Source organism: Colletotrichum graminicola, assembly GCF_000149035.1.
Source record: "Colletotrichum graminicola M1.001 genomic scaffold supercont1.19, whole genome shotgun sequence".
NCBI classification, from domain to species: Eukaryota; Fungi; Ascomycota; class Sordariomycetes; order Glomerellales; family Glomerellaceae; genus Colletotrichum; species Colletotrichum graminicola.
Window position 1 is genome coordinate 48,940 of NW_007361023.1, and position 16,937 is coordinate 65,876.

General features: G+C 47.8%; 7 protein-coding genes across 7 annotated transcripts; 5 read left to right on the forward strand and 2 right to left on the reverse strand.

Moving 5' to 3' along the window:
• Nucleotides 1-2,883: 2,883 nt before the first annotated feature.
• Nucleotides 2,884-4,396, forward strand: GLRG_05489 (uncharacterized protein; the record flags this gene model as incomplete). Its single annotated transcript, XM_008096174.1, has 2 exons — nucleotides 2,884-4,240; nucleotides 4,335-4,396. The coding sequence occupies 2 exons, from the start codon at nucleotides 2,884-2,886 to the stop codon at nucleotides 4,394-4,396; spliced, it is 1,419 nt and encodes a 472-aa protein (XP_008094365.1).
• Nucleotides 4,397-4,821: 425 nt separating this feature from the next.
• GLRG_05490 (uncharacterized protein) lies at nucleotides 4,822-5,921 on the forward strand (the record flags this gene model as incomplete). Its single annotated transcript, XM_008096175.1, has 2 exons — nucleotides 4,822-5,771; nucleotides 5,855-5,921. The coding sequence occupies 2 exons, from the start codon at nucleotides 4,822-4,824 to the stop codon at nucleotides 5,919-5,921; spliced, it is 1,017 nt and encodes a 338-aa protein (XP_008094366.1).
• Nucleotides 5,922-6,413: 492 nt separating this feature from the next.
• On the reverse strand, nucleotides 6,414-7,289 carry GLRG_05491 (uncharacterized protein; the record flags this gene model as incomplete). The annotated part of the gene is made up of 1 exon (XM_008096176.1): nucleotides 6,414-7,289. The coding sequence occupies one exon, from the start codon at nucleotides 7,287-7,289 to the stop codon at nucleotides 6,414-6,416; it is 876 nt and encodes a 291-aa protein (XP_008094367.1).
• Nucleotides 7,290-10,211: 2,922 nt separating this feature from the next.
• GLRG_05492 (2OG-Fe(II) oxygenase superfamily protein) lies at nucleotides 10,212-11,450 on the reverse strand (the record flags this gene model as incomplete). The annotated part of the gene is made up of 4 exons (XM_008096177.1): nucleotides 10,212-10,775; nucleotides 10,844-11,021; nucleotides 11,091-11,116; nucleotides 11,232-11,450. 4 exons carry the CDS (start codon nucleotides 11,448-11,450, stop codon nucleotides 10,212-10,214), a joined length of 987 nt encoding a protein of 328 aa, XP_008094368.1.
• Nucleotides 11,451-12,789: 1,339 nt separating this feature from the next.
• GLRG_05493 (uncharacterized protein) lies at nucleotides 12,790-13,196 on the forward strand (the record flags this gene model as incomplete). The annotated part of the gene is made up of 3 exons (XM_008096178.1): nucleotides 12,790-12,805; nucleotides 12,886-12,905; nucleotides 13,038-13,196. 3 exons carry the CDS (start codon nucleotides 12,790-12,792, stop codon nucleotides 13,194-13,196), a joined length of 195 nt encoding a protein of 64 aa, XP_008094369.1.
• A 590-nt stretch (nucleotides 13,197-13,786) lies between these two features.
• Nucleotides 13,787-15,481, forward strand: GLRG_05494 (NCS1 nucleoside transporter; the record flags this gene model as incomplete). The annotated part of the gene is made up of 1 exon (XM_008096179.1): nucleotides 13,787-15,481. One exon carries the CDS (start codon nucleotides 13,787-13,789, stop codon nucleotides 15,479-15,481), a length of 1,695 nt encoding a protein of 564 aa, XP_008094370.1.
• A 660-nt stretch (nucleotides 15,482-16,141) lies between these two features.
• Nucleotides 16,142-16,927, forward strand: GLRG_05495 (Asp/Glu/Hydantoin racemase; the record flags this gene model as incomplete). The annotated part of the gene is made up of 1 exon (XM_008096180.1): nucleotides 16,142-16,927. The coding sequence occupies one exon, from the start codon at nucleotides 16,142-16,144 to the stop codon at nucleotides 16,925-16,927; it is 786 nt and encodes a 261-aa protein (XP_008094371.1).
• Between the last annotated feature and the right edge of the window lie 10 nt (nucleotides 16,928-16,937).

Consider the following 16,937-nt stretch of genomic DNA (forward strand, 5'->3'; position numbering starts at 1 on the left):
GAGATTTAGAAAGAAATAATAAAGAAGAGCTATATATCCCTAGTTTAAATAAAACTATTAAAATTAAGGATAATAGCTATAATTTAGATTCTTCTACTGATTTACCTACTATTAGTAGTAGTAAACAAGCAGCTAAATTTACTATAGACCTATCTAAACCTAGAGAAGGGCCTATAAGTAAAACAAAATTACAAATACCTATTTCTAAACCTAAGCCTAAGGAATTTAAAGATTTTTATCCTATTTAAAGTAAACAACAAGCAGCTAAAATAAGGGAAAATGAATTAGAAAACTATTATAATTTACCCCCTATAGGAAATAAAGTAAGTTAGACTTTTTATATATTTTTCTTTATATTAATCTATTTTTATTATAATTTAATATAGTATATATTACTTTACTTAATTTATATATATATATTACTTTACTTATTTTATATATATATATATATTATACTATATTATAATATATATAGTATTACTTATATATATAAGTAATATATTATATTTATAAAGTTATAATACTTTAATCTTTAAGTTTTTAATTATTAGCTTATTATAATACTTTATTAATATATATTTATATATATATATACTATAATACTTACTAACTATTAAATAGGCTAATTCCTTAGACTGGTGGAAAAATAATATAGAGAAATTCCCTATTTTATCTATATTAGCTAGAAAATACCTAGCTATACCTCCTAATTCTGCTGCAGTAGAAAGTAGTTTTAATTCTTCTAGTAATATTATTACTAAAAGAAGAACTAATCTTTCTAATAATACTAGGAAAAAGTTAATACTTTTAAAAGGCTGGCAAGAATCTAGTAATTTAGAGAATTTGGATAGTATATTTTATACACCTAAGATATATAGTAATCTCTTTGATATAGGATTTGAATATTCTTCTGCAGAAGAAGAAGATAGTACTATAGAAGAAGAAGAAGATAAAGAAGTAGAAGATATAGATATAGAGAAGGAATCTAGTTATTAAGTATAATATATATATATATTAACTTATTAAATAATTAGGTTTACTTAGATAGTTTTATTATACTTATAAATCTTATTATATAAAGTAGATTTTTTTAAATAGTTATAATTTATATTTAATTTAATAGTCTAGTATTAAGTTTATTTTATAATTCTTATAATTTATTTATACTATATATAGTTTATACTAAGGCTTTATTACTTTTATTACTTATATTATAATTTATACTATATATATAATATAATATAATTTTAATTATTTATATACTAACTATATATATATACTTATATACTTATAGACTTTTATAGTTATAACTTCTAGACTTATTACTTTAGTTTTTAAGAACTTAATACTTCTTAAGATTTTACTTTCTTTTTTTAATTTCTATATATATATATATTTATTTAATATTTTAAGTCTTAATATATAGTATTATAGAATATAAATAAGTATTAAAGTTATACTTATACTCTTTATAATTAATATTTATTTTATATCTTGTATTATTATATTAAATACAAAATATAATATAAAATACAATACAATACAATACAAATACATGTATTTTTTTCTTAATACAATACAATACAAATACATATATTGTATTTGTATTGTATTGTATTGTATTTGTATTGTATTTTTGTATTGTATTGTATTTTGTATTTTTCTTTAACTCTCTGGGGTTATTTACTAGGTATTATAAGATCCTAAGTACTAATAATCTTTAGGCTAGGTAGTACTTTAATACTTTAATTTAAGCTACTATAGTAAGTAAAGTATTATAGCCTCTTTTTATAATCCTTACTAATCTATAGTAGTAGTAACTATAAAGTTAACTACTAATTAGTGTTAGTATTATAGGGATTATAATTAAGGTAGCTATAATAGTATTAATTAACTATTAGTAGCTAGGGTAAAGATAATAAGAAAAGAAAAGAGAAAAGGTTACTGCTATAGGTATTTATAGTGGTGTAAGTAAGCCGCCAGGGTAAGTCACATAATAGTAAATCACGTGACCATGGATTGGCTCCACCATTGAACAGTTGAATATCCCGACAATACCTTAAGGCATTCCAGAAATGCGTTTCCGACAACACTGACATCGATGCCAACTTACCCTGCTCAGAAGGCATCTCGGATGATATGCTGATCCAGCAGATGTGGAACGCCATTGCAGAAGACAACTTGGACATACTCACAGAGAGGTCAAGAAGCCCGCGATGCAGCGGTATCCTTGAGGGAGAAACACTCACCAGGCTGCTTCGTTTTGCAGCGACATGCTCCTCAACATCTTGCCTAGGCCATCTACTGACAAACTTTGTGGCCTCCGACGAGCAGAAAGACGAAAGGTCCCAAATGGTGTTGGATTGTGCGGAGCATGAGTCCGTGGATGTCCTTGTGTGCCTCTTGAAGCATGGATGCACTACAACCAAACTTAACGGTGGACGAAACACCATTTGGCATCTGTCAGCGGGTAAGCTTACTTCAAACAGTCTGTTGAGAGCCCTGTTTATCCACATTGACCGAACGGAATGTGGACGCGCCCTTCGTGTCATCAACAAAGATGGTCGAACTCCACTCGCCGAAGCGATATACAGGGAGCAGTACCGGAATGCGTCAGAAATAGTCAGACAATTCCCCGGGGATCATAACATCTTGCAAAGCACAAAATCCTCATTGTGTAAACTTCTCGCGCAAATCAACGAGGCCAAGGTACTGAAAGAGCTGCATGCAAGCAACGTGATACGACTACCGACGACAGAATCGCCCCTGGACTGCCTAGACGACTCCGCAACCGCTGGATTTGTCAACGAACTTCTGAGCACGTACACATATAAACGATCTGAAACAGGCAAAACCCCTCTTGAACAATACCTAGAAGCCACTATGCTGAATGACTACAACAAAGAAGTGCTTGTGGCTTTGATAAAGGCAGATCTGGCGCTGGCAACAGAAAACGCTGCCTACGGCTTATGGGAGTACACTTGCAAGATGCTCGACAAAACAATGAAGCAGCACATTGGCGTCGATGCTGCGGAGACTCTGAATCTTGTCAAAACTATGATAGAACACGGTTACTTGGAGATGTATGAAAACGCCAACAGCACTTCTGGACTGAAAGAGATACGAGCGCTGTTTGGCATCGAAAAGCCCTCAGGATTCAACGCCAACGTGTCAATCATCGAAGACCTATTCATCCTCGTATTGGACTCCACGACCCAACGAGATTATCTGAAAAACAGTGGTTTCGATATCGCCGTTCTGAAGTGGGCCATCTTATACGATTCCGTATTTCTCTTTGACAATCTTCTTCAAGGCGGGGTCAATGTCTGCAAAAGAGAGCATTCACTTCACGCGTTGGAGTTCTTATGTTCCAACGGCAGTGGTCCTAACGGGCATAGAATGCTAGTCAGGATGCTCGAGAAAGTAGAGAAGGCTGATCTCAACCAGTTGACGCCTTCTGGAGAGGGTTGGGGCTTGCTTCATCGACTCGGGTTAGTAGATGGTCGCGGTGACAGCGTGTTCGGCTGCCCGAATTTCCGCTCTACAACCGCTTGGATACCGGACACACCCCCTCCACCGCCGCCGCCTCTGGGATACTCCAGAATCGGTACTACAGGATTTGCTCAGGCCAGACGACCGCACAGCAACCAGAAGTTTAACTTGGTACATCGTTTGCTGCTGGAACAAGTCGACTGTCAGGTTCTCAGCACCAAAAGCCACTTTTCGCCCCTCAGCACGCATATTAGCGCCGGCCATATCGATACAGCAAGGTTGATTCTTCGTCATGGCGCATACCAGACCTTGCATGTTCCGGACGTGAACGGCTGGACGCCGGTATCATGGGCATGTGTCCACGGATACGTCGATTTTCTCGAGGACATTGCCGCTGCTCATTGTCCAGAACCCATCTGGGACTTTCGAGTGCAAGTAGCATTAGCAACGTCGAAATTTGGGGCGAAGACGTTCAATGACATCAGCGCTCTGCATCTCGCAGCAATTGCATCGCCGGACACGGTCACATTCCTACTTGATCGTGGTTTTGCCACCAATCTTGACGTCGCTGCGGCAGATTTCTCTACTCCTCTGCACCTCGCAACCTTTTTCGGGCTGACGGAGACTATCAAAATCCTGGTGTCTCGGGGTTGCAATATCAATGCTCAGACTTCCGCAGGTCTGACTTCGTTGCACATATCTCTCCTGCACCAAGACGAAACGACTGTCGCGCTTCTCCTCGAACTAGGTGCATATCACTTGAAAAACACCAAGGGAGAAACACCGCTGGATATCGCAATGAAGCAAAAGAACAAAAGAATCATAGACGTGGTCAAATCAAGTCTTCGAAGAGTTCCGGCAGATTCGACAAGAAATGAAACTGAACGGGTTCAAAGGCATCTAATGGCGTCAATGTCAAAATTAATGGAAGATGCCATTGAAGGCAACAATCACCGAGTCTGTGAAAGGCTTCTCAACGAGGGGTGCCCGCCCGATATACCGATGAGATCCTGCCACACTTGCACTGCCCTCGTCTTCGCTTTCTCACGTGAAACAATTCCATTCAAAATTGTTGATACTCTCATCGCAAGAGGTGCAAGTTTCAGAGCCGCTTCTTGTGCGCGAAATGGATTGGCAATATGTTCGCGCATCCGTTACTTTGACAACGGTAGCTCTGACACATCCTCTGACTTTACAACTTCTGACAGCGACGAAGATAATATATCTCAGTGGCCAAGACAGGGTTCGACATGTCTTGACTACCTCATGTGTGAGAATGACCTCTCACAAGAGGTATCGGCGTGGCTTCGTCTCATTCCTCAGAAAGACATGGCGTGGCTTTTGGACAACTCTATTGCGGTCCAGGTTGCTATCGACAAGAACTGCTGCAAAGTCCTCGCGGTATTGTTATCCTACGTATCAGAACTCGGCACTGTTGGAGGGCGCAACCTGGTCAGAGAGCTTGTCAACAATGTTCCAACTCGCCCGGGCCGTTACAGTGATCACTCACCATTACACGATGCTGTGGATGAGAGCAACGTGGATATTGCACGGCTCCTCCTGCAGTATGGAGCTAATGTCAACCGACAAAACCAGGCTCGAAGAACCCCGCTACATATAGCAGTTGAGGCGGATGACTTGGAAATTGTCAAATTTCTCACTGACCACGGGGCTTCTATTCATACCCGAGACGGTCATGGTCGTACCCCAGTTGAGGTCGCAGTCTGTCATGCCAGTCCCGGAATGGTCGAATTCTTCCTCGAAAAGGGGGCTAGTATCGGCCGTATTCTCAAGTCAGATTCAAACCTGATGTGCGCCTCAGTCAATATGGCCATATCGCTACAAAAAGCTGGCATTAATCTCAACCAGGTCGGGGGCTTTGGAGTACCACTCTGGACCCCCATGTTGTTCAAAATCCAACTTGCGACCTACATCCTGAACTCAGACCAGTGTGTCTTTCTTCATACATTTGAACGAGGAAGAGTTCTGTGGAAGCTCTTATGGTATTTCTACGATAACGATGATGTCAACTCAATGCACAAGCAGTTGCGGCTGATGTACCGCAGACTAGGCCACGATTTTATGCGTCAGATATCCGAGACTGAAACAGATGACCGTCATGGAGCGTTTAATATTCTATGCTTTTCTGCCCATTATGGACTTGTAGAAGAAGTCAAAGTTCTCTTAGAGGCGGGATGTGGCATCGAATTCGAGGGCTCTGCGGCTGGAACGGCACTCATGGCTGCAGCCAGTCTGGGACGGATAGAAATCGTCAAGTTGTTAGTCTACGCAGGTGCCAGGATACAGTATAAGACAAACGAAGGTTGGAAGAGTGCGGTTACCGCTGCTAAAGGCTTCCCAGATGTACTGGACTGGTTATTGATAGGGAGGTTTACGGAACAGATCAAGATCGAGGAGCCATCGGCTGATTGGGACATCGATTCTGAGGCCAATGTGTGTTTTTGGGGTGGCTACTGGGCAGGTGTGTTTCCATTGGAAGGCAAATACGCACGGAGCTGGGGCGACTCCATGTTGAGATGGCTGTCGTGCTTGGAGAAGGCAAGGAGGAAGTGTAAAGGTAAAGTGGTGATTTCCCATTTGAGGGACATAGGCGTTCACGGGAAATGAGTCTCATGACGAACAATGAAGACCATGACGCAGTAAGAAACCAAGTTTGGTGGACAGTCGCTGTCTGCAATATTTTGGCCTGCGTCCTGTCCTTTGCCACAACCACATCCTTATTTTCCAACACACTTATAATGAATTGCTGCCAAAATCTATATTTACCTTGATCCAGAGAGCGTTGTGAACCTCATTATCCACGGGCTGTCCATACATCTGTAAGGTTTCGTCCCCTTCATCTTCATGCCCTCCTTGTCTAATGTGCACATCTACTGGCCCCTCTAATTCATCGGGCGAAATCATTTGCCTGTAAGAACCTTGAGAACTTTCATAACTTCTTCGTTGGCCGTAAACAGAATGCCGCCCGACAGCACCGTTCTGCCTAGGCGCATGACAGTGCCTCTCCAGAGACCCTTGACTCCGTCTTCAGCCATGATGGTTCGAAATGACTCCATGGTGCCGACCGCCTTTGCCTGCTGCGCTTTCGTCTTGATTGTGTCGAATGGCTGCGTCGCGATTGTAGTCACAGTCCCGGCAAGGGCGCCGTTGGCGAAGCTCATTATCGGCCCGTCGGGGCTAATGCCTCGCGATCGCTCAAAGTCCTTCATGATGCTGTAGCTGCCAAGTCGGAAACCCGTGGTACCGATTTGTTTCAAAGTCGTCGTGATGTATCCTCGCCACAAAGCCTTGAGCACACCTTGCTCGCGGGTGAGTGTCGTGATGCAGTGTATCGCACCGTTGAATCTTTTTGTTGTTTTGGCGTCATCGATCAACGCCGTCTTGATGCGCTCGCTTGGCGTTACGATGACTGTACTGCCCGCAATGCCAGCCACCATTCCAGCACCTATGCTCTGCATAGGGCTCATGGTATGCGTTTCCTTATCTTCGAACACCGAGCGGATGCTGTCGAACACGACGAACCGGACGGCGTCCTTGCCGATGGAGCCCACGATCATCGTGCTGCATCCCTTGTACAGAGCCGACAACCCCTCCTCGCGAGCAACGCGCAGGACGATGGCGAATGGGTTCCGCGATCCCTTTTGGTGTCCATAGAGTTGCACTCGCGTCTTGGCGAATTCGAAGGGATATGTGCACGCCATTTCCACACCGCCGGCAATGCCCCCAGCGGTGAGGGACAGCCACGGCGAGGTCTTGCCGTCTGATTGAGCTACCATATTTTCCTTAGAGCTGTTTTCGACAGGCTACAAGGTTCGGCCTCTTCTACGGGCTCGGATATGCAAGGTAAAGTGATGGGGAGAAAAAAACCAAGCAGCGCGACACGTAAACAAGAAATGACGTTGGCCCCACGATGATCTGCCGGGGTCCATTCCGGATAATCTCCGGCTTTTCATAGCGAGCGTTATCGGTGCATAATAAAGCGGATCTTAATTATTGGTAGAAAATGCTACCACGGCGGCTTATTTCCGAAGCTGTTAATGAAGAGGCTGCAGCTGGGGTAGATATCCCGGCTAGATTACTGATAGGTAGCTTACGACGGCCAGCAACCGCTATAATTATTGTTAATTATTTGGTTGCTTTACTTTGGCGTCTACCTGGTTTCTTTAAATACAGTAAATACAACTGGATTTCATCTAGTATTAGATATATAGACCTAAAGTTGACTAGACTTATTTAAAAACCTCTTAAGATACGTTTCTTATCCTTAAGATATTAGATTTATATTACACAGCGGCGGGAATACTGTAATAGATGCTAAGTGGACCAAGTTGACTAATTGTTAAGAAACTTACTCTTTATATCTACATAAGAACTGAATTCAGCCCTCTGTCCTACATAAATAATTCTACACTATAAGGAGCCATCTGAGCTTGAGCTCAGGTTATATGGTCTATTAATCTAGTTAGTTAGGACGTCGGATTCTGATTTAACAATCATATCCTTCCGTAGGCCCAGGTTTAAATCCTAAATAGACCTTTGCTTTTGTTTTAGACATTTCAATACCTATGTACCCTTTACCTTTTACATGCTGCTTACTAACTAACCTTCTTCGCACTATGTAAATTAATATATTAATTAAGGAGAGGACCTCTAAGCTCGTGGACGATTAGAGGCATAATATATTGTCACGAGCGGGTCAGGGCAACCAACTCTGGCACAAAGCAAAAGCTTTGGTAATAATGCACCTGCATCATTATCCCCTGTTCTGCACTATATAGTTACGTCAGCCAGCACCTAACTGGTTGGATCGTAACATATATATAGTCCCTTTTACCTTAAGTTTAAACAATACGCGTCAAGATTAAGATTTGTAGCTAGTTTTGGCTCGTACTCACCTGAACCATACAAGTCTATTTAATTAATTATAATAGCTTGCTCACTACGATATCTACGAGCGACGTGCTTGGAAAGCCAATCTTATGAGCTCTCGTTTTTATCGGAGTTTTGCTTTATCTCTGCTCGCTTCGATGTAGCGAACGTGATATTTCAGCGTAGCGTATCTTCAAGCGTCTTCTCTTGACATATCTTACGGCTGTCAGCACGACAATAGCTCTGCCAATACCGAGGCCTTTAATATCGTATCCGTTTGAGACGGTGCAACTAACCGATGCCTTTAGGATCGTTGGCATTATCTTATTCTTACTGCTCCTTTCAGATGTTTATTCAACTGCGATCGGGCAGCGAGGTCTCTTTCATCGACGGCTGAGATTACAGGGGCCATTCCCGGCTTGGTTTACGAACCTCTGCATAACTTGTAAGATCTGGAACAAATGCATCTACATGAGAATGCTTGGAAACTTCGAGAAACATGAGATATAGTTCGAGGTGGCCCCACAGAACTCTCTGTGGACAAGCCCGGTGTTACCGACGCCGTCTTCCTCGATACCGACTGTATGAAGGGACCTTGGTACAACCTCCTGCATCCCGTGACCTCGATAAAAACCGTCTGAGATGAGCAAGCGCACTCAAAGTATCGAAAGGCATTCGAACATGGATTCATCTCAAAATGCCAGAACCCAATAGGCCCATGCATATAACAACAGCTGCAAGCGCAAAGACATCCATCGTGTGCTCAATCAGACCAACCAGCGGATCGGGCGTGTTTAGCGATATCGCATAGCCATATGTTATTTGTAGTATAATAGCGCTCGTCTCACTAAATCACAAGAATACTTAGCAAGAGATCAAAGGAGGGTATAGGGATAGCTTTTAGTAGAATAGAACCTTTTAACACGCTAAGTAGACTTACGTCTTAATATGCTGCACTAAATTAGTAGGATTATCTAGTAGTTTTAGGAGAAAACTGTCACGCGGCTGCACGCTCGACTAATTTCTACATTTGGAACCCCGCGAACGTCGACGTCTCGCGCTTCACCACGAATCTGCCCACAGATAGCCTTGTTGAAGGACCTGCAGTTGCACCGGAACATCCTGACCACAATGAGCAGCAATCTGTGTTGCTCCATCTATCCAAAAGCAAAGCGGAAGAGTTAAAGAAGCTTGTGATGCCATAAGATACAGAGGCTACCTGGATCTCGACATACAACGCCATATGCACATACGTCTGGCGGATGCTGTCCAAGATACGCGCTCCTGTCTAGAACTCCGATCCTTCCACCCGCCTCTAGCGAGGCTTAGCTGTGAACATGCGCCTCTTGTACACAATCCTCCTGTTCCGGACCGCCTGATACATAATGCTGTTGCAGGCACGTTTTCCAACACCTCACCGCTGCCGCCTCTTACGGCTGGTAGCTTTCAATCATATCTAGTTGAAACTTGTTACCAAGAAAACATCATAACTGTTGTTCCTGACATAGATTTCAAGGCTTAGATAACCCAGGAGACAATGTTCTTGTAACAACACAAAGAACAGCGGAGTTTTGGAGCTTGACAAAGTCTGGATGGGCACAACTCCTAGTTCGGTCGGCTTTGCTGATTCTTTCTTAATGATACAGACTATAAGTTCAGACGCACAGTGATTATTCAGCTGTACTGTTGGGTGTTTTACCACATGGTAGCAAATGAAACTACAAGAATGCTAGCCTTGGTGGTTTGTTTCCGAATGTTCATTCATGTGTAGATATGATGGCTTCTATGCCGCCTCCATCGTCAATGATTCTCGTAAATACATCCGAAACTCATGAACACTTGGTATACGTGGCTCGTATTCTTCTGTTCAGGTGTTCTGAGCTCGTGACGGGCTTGGCGTTCTCGTACCCCTTTCGGCGCAAAACCTCCATGAACTCTGCGCCGAGTTCTTCCCCTGTCGTCAGTGACTCATCTGTGCTCTTGATCGGCGCCAATATGACATGACGGTCAGGCTGGATGAACACAGGTATGCTCAACCTCCCGACGTTCTCCTTTGCGGTCCTAGGAAATGCCACCCGATGTACCGTAGATCGCAACCTCCCCGCGGTCCAAAACTCGAGGGCATCCCCAATATTCACGACAATGGCATCCGGCAGGCATGCTACATCGACCCATGCTCCACCCCGTAAGACTTGCAGCCCACCTTGATCAGATGGCTGGCGGAAAAGCAGCGTTAGGGAGCCGTAGTCGGAGTGTGCGCCTGCGCGGATGTCTTCCGTATCTTCGGAGGTCAGGCTGTGGCGCGAAGCGAGCTGGGATACCGGAGGGTAGTTGATGAGACGCATGCGGCAACTCTCGCCTGTGTGGGCTGTAGACAAAAAGTCTTTTGGCATCTGGGCAAAAGTTCAGCCCTGGATTGGTGGATTCTCATTCTTTACTCGTCTTTGGGGGTTACACTTACGCCCAGGCCAACGGCGAGTCCTTCCAATAGCGTCTTTGCTAACCTGTCACAGCCAGAGAAGAAGGCCGCTATCGTCTCACGGCCTCTTTCCAGACCTACTGGGAGAGACTGCGCGGTCCTTCCGGGGTCTGAAAGATAGAATGACTCTTTGACGTCTCCGGGCCCGGCTCCCGACAACCTGGTTTCCAACGTGATAAATTAGCGCATTATATTTAACAAGGGAGTGTTAGGTATAGGCGCAACCTACCTTTCTTCTCTCAGGCCGGTGTAGCCCTAGATGTCAGCATGACAGGCGTCAGCAAGCTGATTGGCGATCCAAAAGTCGTCACATATCTCACAGCGTCGAGCAACACAGGCAGGGAAGGTGTTGGAGCTGGTGCAGACCAACCAGATCGCCACTCCCATTTGCGAATGCCAACTTGTCCTCCAGGGGTGCGTTGAAGAAGGCTTGGGCGAGGGCGAACACGCCCGCAGCGACGTGGTCGCCCAATCCGTGTCCAACGACATAAAAGAAGCCTGGATCCTTGCCGACGCGCATCAGCTCCGCCCCCAAGTCTTCCACCCTTCCAAACGACTGCAAATCAATGATTGGCAAGGCCGCAGACATGTTTGCTTAGTCAATTGATGGATGGGAAGAAAGGGGGATATAGCAACCGAAATCAGAGGGATGATGGACGAGACAAACGAGATTTGGTTTACTGCGTAATAAGGGGTTTCTCCATACATTGAACCAAGATAGAAGCGGCAAATGTTGCAGGTGGGTGGATGTTGGTAGTATAGAGGTGCACGACAATGCCGTAAGCTGCTAACCTAAGTACATCATGTCTGACGCTAAATAAATAGCGACAGGGAGTGGAGTTGTCCAAGACTTGCGGTTAAATATGCCGTTTCCTTCTAAACAACAAAAGCCGGAAAGGCCAAGACATACGTCTAGATAACCTCGTGGGGTCATTTGGGTCAAGGTCTCGGGGAGGCGGTTAAAGCTGTAGAACTGCGCAGGCTGCAGATTCCGGAGAACCCGCCGATGTTTTTGCCTTTAGCCAGTCTCCTGACCCGCCAAGATAACGTGAGCACCGGGGAATGAGGGGGGCACCGCCGGAGTCGCACAGAACGCGGGCTAGTAGTATCTCTGGAGAATATTGGCGGCACGGGAACGGCCGGTTACAAAACCATGGGTGCTGCATTCGATAGGGGCTGACGTGAACGCGACCAGGCGCTGCCGGCTGTGCCCGTCGAAATTCCGCTGCGGATTCGCTGTGAAGAGGAACGAACATGGAACAAGGGCAGAGATAACAAGAACAAGCCTTTACCAGCTTGGGTCCCCTCGAAGAACGCAATAAGCAATAACGCTGATGGCGAAGTTGATCCAAACGCGTTGATTTATCGCTGTTGAACTAAAGAGTGCAGAAGTGCGTTTGTTTGTCTATAATGGAAGAAGCAAACATGCAACACGCCGCATTCGACCAGATGAAGGGCTGCCGAGTTTCTGCGGCCCGATAGAGTCTTCATTTTGTCCCCTTCGACCCCTGCTCCCCTCTACAAGGTGAGCTCCCCTCACTTGCCAAGAAGCCCTAAGATTCAAAACCCGAACCGAGACCCTAGTCGTGCTCCGGCTGGGCTAGGCGGCCTAGGCCTCCTCTCTCCTCTCTGCTTCCCGAGTGCCTGGTCTTGACCCCTGAAGGTCTTTTTGTCCTATGCCTGTTCCGACCAAGATCGTCGTCACCGCTGTATACTTTGAGTGCTTTCTGCATGGGACTCGGGCTCTCGGTACTACCACGTATGTATGTACGAGTAACGCATTTTCGGCCATTTCCCTGGCCACAGGATGATGACTGCAGCGCACACGGCGGGCTTGCCAACGGCATGGTATAATCAAGAGTGATGCATGGAATTGGCTGGCCTTTGTCTTTTACAGCACATGGCAAATAAGCAGACGCCAAACAAACATGAGCCATTCGAGAAGTAAGTTGGGCAACCATGCTGCTCATCCTTGTCTCCAAGTCCTCCTTCCCGACTGTTCAAGGATGCCATATCATTTTCAGATCACTGGAGCGCCTGGGATGTCGATCCCCCTCAACAGTTGATGAAGCGACCCTGCCTGCACCTCGCCCATCGTGGACATCTTGGTCAGCCACAGCCACCATCATCATAGACAGTAAGACGAGGCTTCCCCCCCCCCCCCCCTGTCTTGCAGTTTGGTATCCAGCAACCGTGCCGCCAGGAACTCCTCGCCATGCCCGACATGCTAACTCCCGACCGTCTTCACGCTATGGGCATCCTGGTTCACTTATTCTGCGGTAACGAGGGCAGGAGGGCCCTCATTGATACAATTATCAACTTCAAGGGCGCCTAGGCCCTTGAAGGGGCACACACACAGTGCCGAGGAAAGAAATACGATATCTACACCACACCAGTACACCGTATTTAGTGTTTCCAACCCCGCGACTTGTTCGACGAAACCTACTCAAGTCCTGAACTCACCACGATCTGTGCCACCATCTAAGCTTTCGAGCTAGAGTGTAACAAACTAAAGGTAGGGGAGAAAGCCACCTCATCACCAAGCGGTCTGCTTACGGTCTTGTCTAGCGCCCCTTTGCCCATCGCTCCCCGGCCTAGTCTCGTCACTATAAGCCGGTTTTTTTTCTTTCTTGGAATCTTTCATCTGATACAACCCCTCTACTCCATCACCTGATCCATTCTGTGAGACGGTGCACAGAACAACGCATCCGGAACGTAGTTTGGCTTGGCGCCAAACTTGAGCAGCTTCCATAACCACCAGACTCAGAGATCATCCGATCAACGGCAGAGTGTGATGAAAGGTCTTGTTGGCTAGCGGGAAGATCATCATCGGCAGGTGACCTACACGCGCGTACTTACAGTGGTACGCACCAGAACCTAACCGTTCGACCATCTGTGAGACTTGCCAGCCAAGCAAAGCCGCCCATGATGAAGGCGGCGGCCCTCCTCCGACGCATGCAGGTCTCCCGCGAGACCGATGTCGTCACAACGGCATACATGAACCGCGACACGCGGCCCCTCCCGCCCGACCGCCGCACGTACGGGCCTTGGCAGTTCGTCGGCCTCTGGGTCGTCACGGGCTCCTTCAACATCGGCGGCTGGACGACAGGCTCCTCCCTCATTGCGCTCGGCCTCAACGTCTGGCAGGCCATGCTGACTGTCATCGTCGGGCACTGCCTTGTCGGCCTCATCTGCGTGCTCGCCGGCGGGCCTGGCGCCAAGTGGCACATTGGCTTCTCCATCCTGCAGAAGTCCAGCTGGGGAATGTACGGCGCCCTGTTCCCGCTCGTGCAGCGCATCGTGCTGTCTTTCATCTGGTATTCGACGCAGGTCTATTGGGGGGGGCAGTGCGTGCGGACCTTCATCTCATCCATGGCCCCGTCTTTCAACAAGCTTGACATGCCCCTGGCCAACGGCACAATGACCGTAGCCGACTTCATCGGCTTCATCATTTTCTCCCTCCTCTGTTTACCTCTGATCTACATCCGTCCGGAGCGCTACCATGTTCCCTTCCTCGTTGCCGCCTGCACTGTTATTCCTACCGTCTTCGCCCTCCTCATCTGGTGTCTCGCAACGGCCCGCGGCGCAGGCCCAATGCTCACAGACATCACGTCCACGGCCGGCGTCCAACAGGCTCGCGGCTCGCATCTGGCGTGGATGCTCGCTCTGGGCATCTGCACCAACATTGGCGGTATCAGCACGCACATCTTCAGCCAGTCCGACTTCACGCGCTTCGCCCGCCGGCCGCATGACCAGCTCGTGTCGCAGCTGGTCTTCGTGCCCCTCAACACCATCATCGTCGCTTTCATCGGCATCGTCTGCACCTCGTGTGCCGCACAGCTGTTCCCGGCGACGGAAGGCACTCTGGTCTGGGAGCCGTACCGCTTCCTCGATGCGATGCAGGCCCACTACGGCAACTCGGCCGGCGTGCGGGCGGCCGTCTTCTTCGCTAGCCTGGCCTTCATCTTTGCGCAGTTCGGCATCGCCGTCGCCGAGAACGCGCTATCCAACGGCATCGACCTGTCGGCGCTACTACCGCGCTTTTTCAACCTGCGCAGGGGCGGGTACCTGACGGCGGCCGTCGCCTTTATCATGCAGCCGTGGCAGCTGCTTAACGGCGCGAGCAAGTTCCTGACCGTCATGGGCGGGTACGGCGTCTTCCTCGGGTCCATGACGGGCGTCATGTTCGCAGACTACTACATTGTACGCCAGCGGAAGCTGAAGCTGACGCACCTCTACGAAGCGACAAGCCAAAGTATATACTGGTACCGCGGCGGCGTCAACTGGAGGGCGGGCGTGGCATGGACGTTGGGCACGTTCTCGCTGCTCCCGGGCTTCGTGAGGAGGGTTCAGGAGCCTACAGTCGAGGAGAGGGGGTGGTCTCACCTTTACTACCTGGCTTGGCCTTTGGGATGCACCTTGGCCGTCGCGTCGTACTGCCTTCTGAACCGCGTGTCCCCGATCGAAAGCCCCTGCGTGGTCGATGACGCGGATTACTTTGGCACGTTCGGTCCTCTGGAGGAGACGGTGCTTGATGGGTGCGAACAGACGCCGTCAAAGGTATCAGCGGAAGATAAGGAGACGAAAAGCCCATACATGGACCAAGAGAATATAGCATGAGGGGGCAGGGGCGGCAAAGACTCAGTGTATCTGTGTAATACTACAATGCGAGTGCGTTTTTCTTTTTCCAGATCCCTGGATCCCAAAGGGCCATATAATGAGAGGGGGAAGGGTAGTATCCGATCGGGACAAGATCACCCCTCAGAGGGATGAGCAAACTCATCACCCCGCAAGCATACTTGAACATATCTCCGATAAGATATCCACTTCCTTAGATGCAGTCTATCCAAACTAGTGCTAGTTCCTCTTGGGCAGAGCTGTATACGTCTACGCGATACGTCAGAGGAACCTTTAGACTAGATCGCCTGAAAGAGGGACCTCCCCCCCCCCCCCCCCCCCCCCCCCCTCCCTACAATCGTATGATTTTTGCATCGCAAGTGCCGGCGCGGACGACTTGTCGTTGGCGCCATTTTCGGGTTGATTGGTCCGGGACACGCGGCGGGAGGGGAATCCGGCGGCTGAGCTGTTAAAATAAGCCACCAGTTGGTCTCGCCCTTAAGCGCGTCAGCTGTTGAATAGCTGCTGAAAATCCAGTGGTTCGGGTTAGTCGTTGCCTGTTCCATTTCTCAGAGCATAAACGTCAAGGCATTTTCCCCTTGGTGAGTCCTTGTGTCGGCCATCTATGATGAGGTGGAGCTTCTCTCGTATTTCATTTTCACGATGGGTTCTTTGAACCGCACTATAAGACTGCTATGTATAGTCCCAATATCCACCACTGGCATGACAGAGGACCTCGTCCGCATATACAAGCCAAGGCCTGGGCTTGATATATCATTCATTGACGGCCGTGGCCTCTTGGGCTGTCCGCCATGTATAGAGAACGAAACGCAAGCATTCGAGTCGACGAGGGCCGTGCTTCCTCGGACCGTCGATTACATCAGCTCTCACACCCTCGACGGCGTCCTCATTTGCTGTTTCTCGAACCACCCTCTCGTGAGCGCCCTCAGAAAACGGGTCACTATCCCCGTCACGGGCATATTTCAAGCCGCCCTCCAAGAGGCAACGCAACACGGCGGGAAATTCGGCATCGTGACCACGGCCTGGGCTTGGGAAAGGCCGCTGACCGACTCAGTGAGCGAACTCGGGTTCCGTAGGAACTCTGCGGGCGTCGCGGCGACCGGGATCGGCCCGCTTGAGCTGGAAATCCTGGACCGGGAGGTAGTCATCAACCGGATAGCCACGTTCTCGAAGGCGTTGATAGACAAGGGGGCGCAGAGCATCATCCTCGGATGCGCCGGCATGACGGCGCTGGAAGAAGACATCCTGGCAGCCCTACCACCTGGGATCAGAACGGTTGACGGGGTCCGGGCAGGGATTCGCATATTGTCACGGCTGGCTGAGGAGACGGTCATTATGGAAACGGCACCTCGGTGCATAGACGACAGCAAGTGCATATGCACGATTCACAGTACACAATTAACGAGTGGCGCTGCGCAGGTCCCCTGAGAGAAAGCCT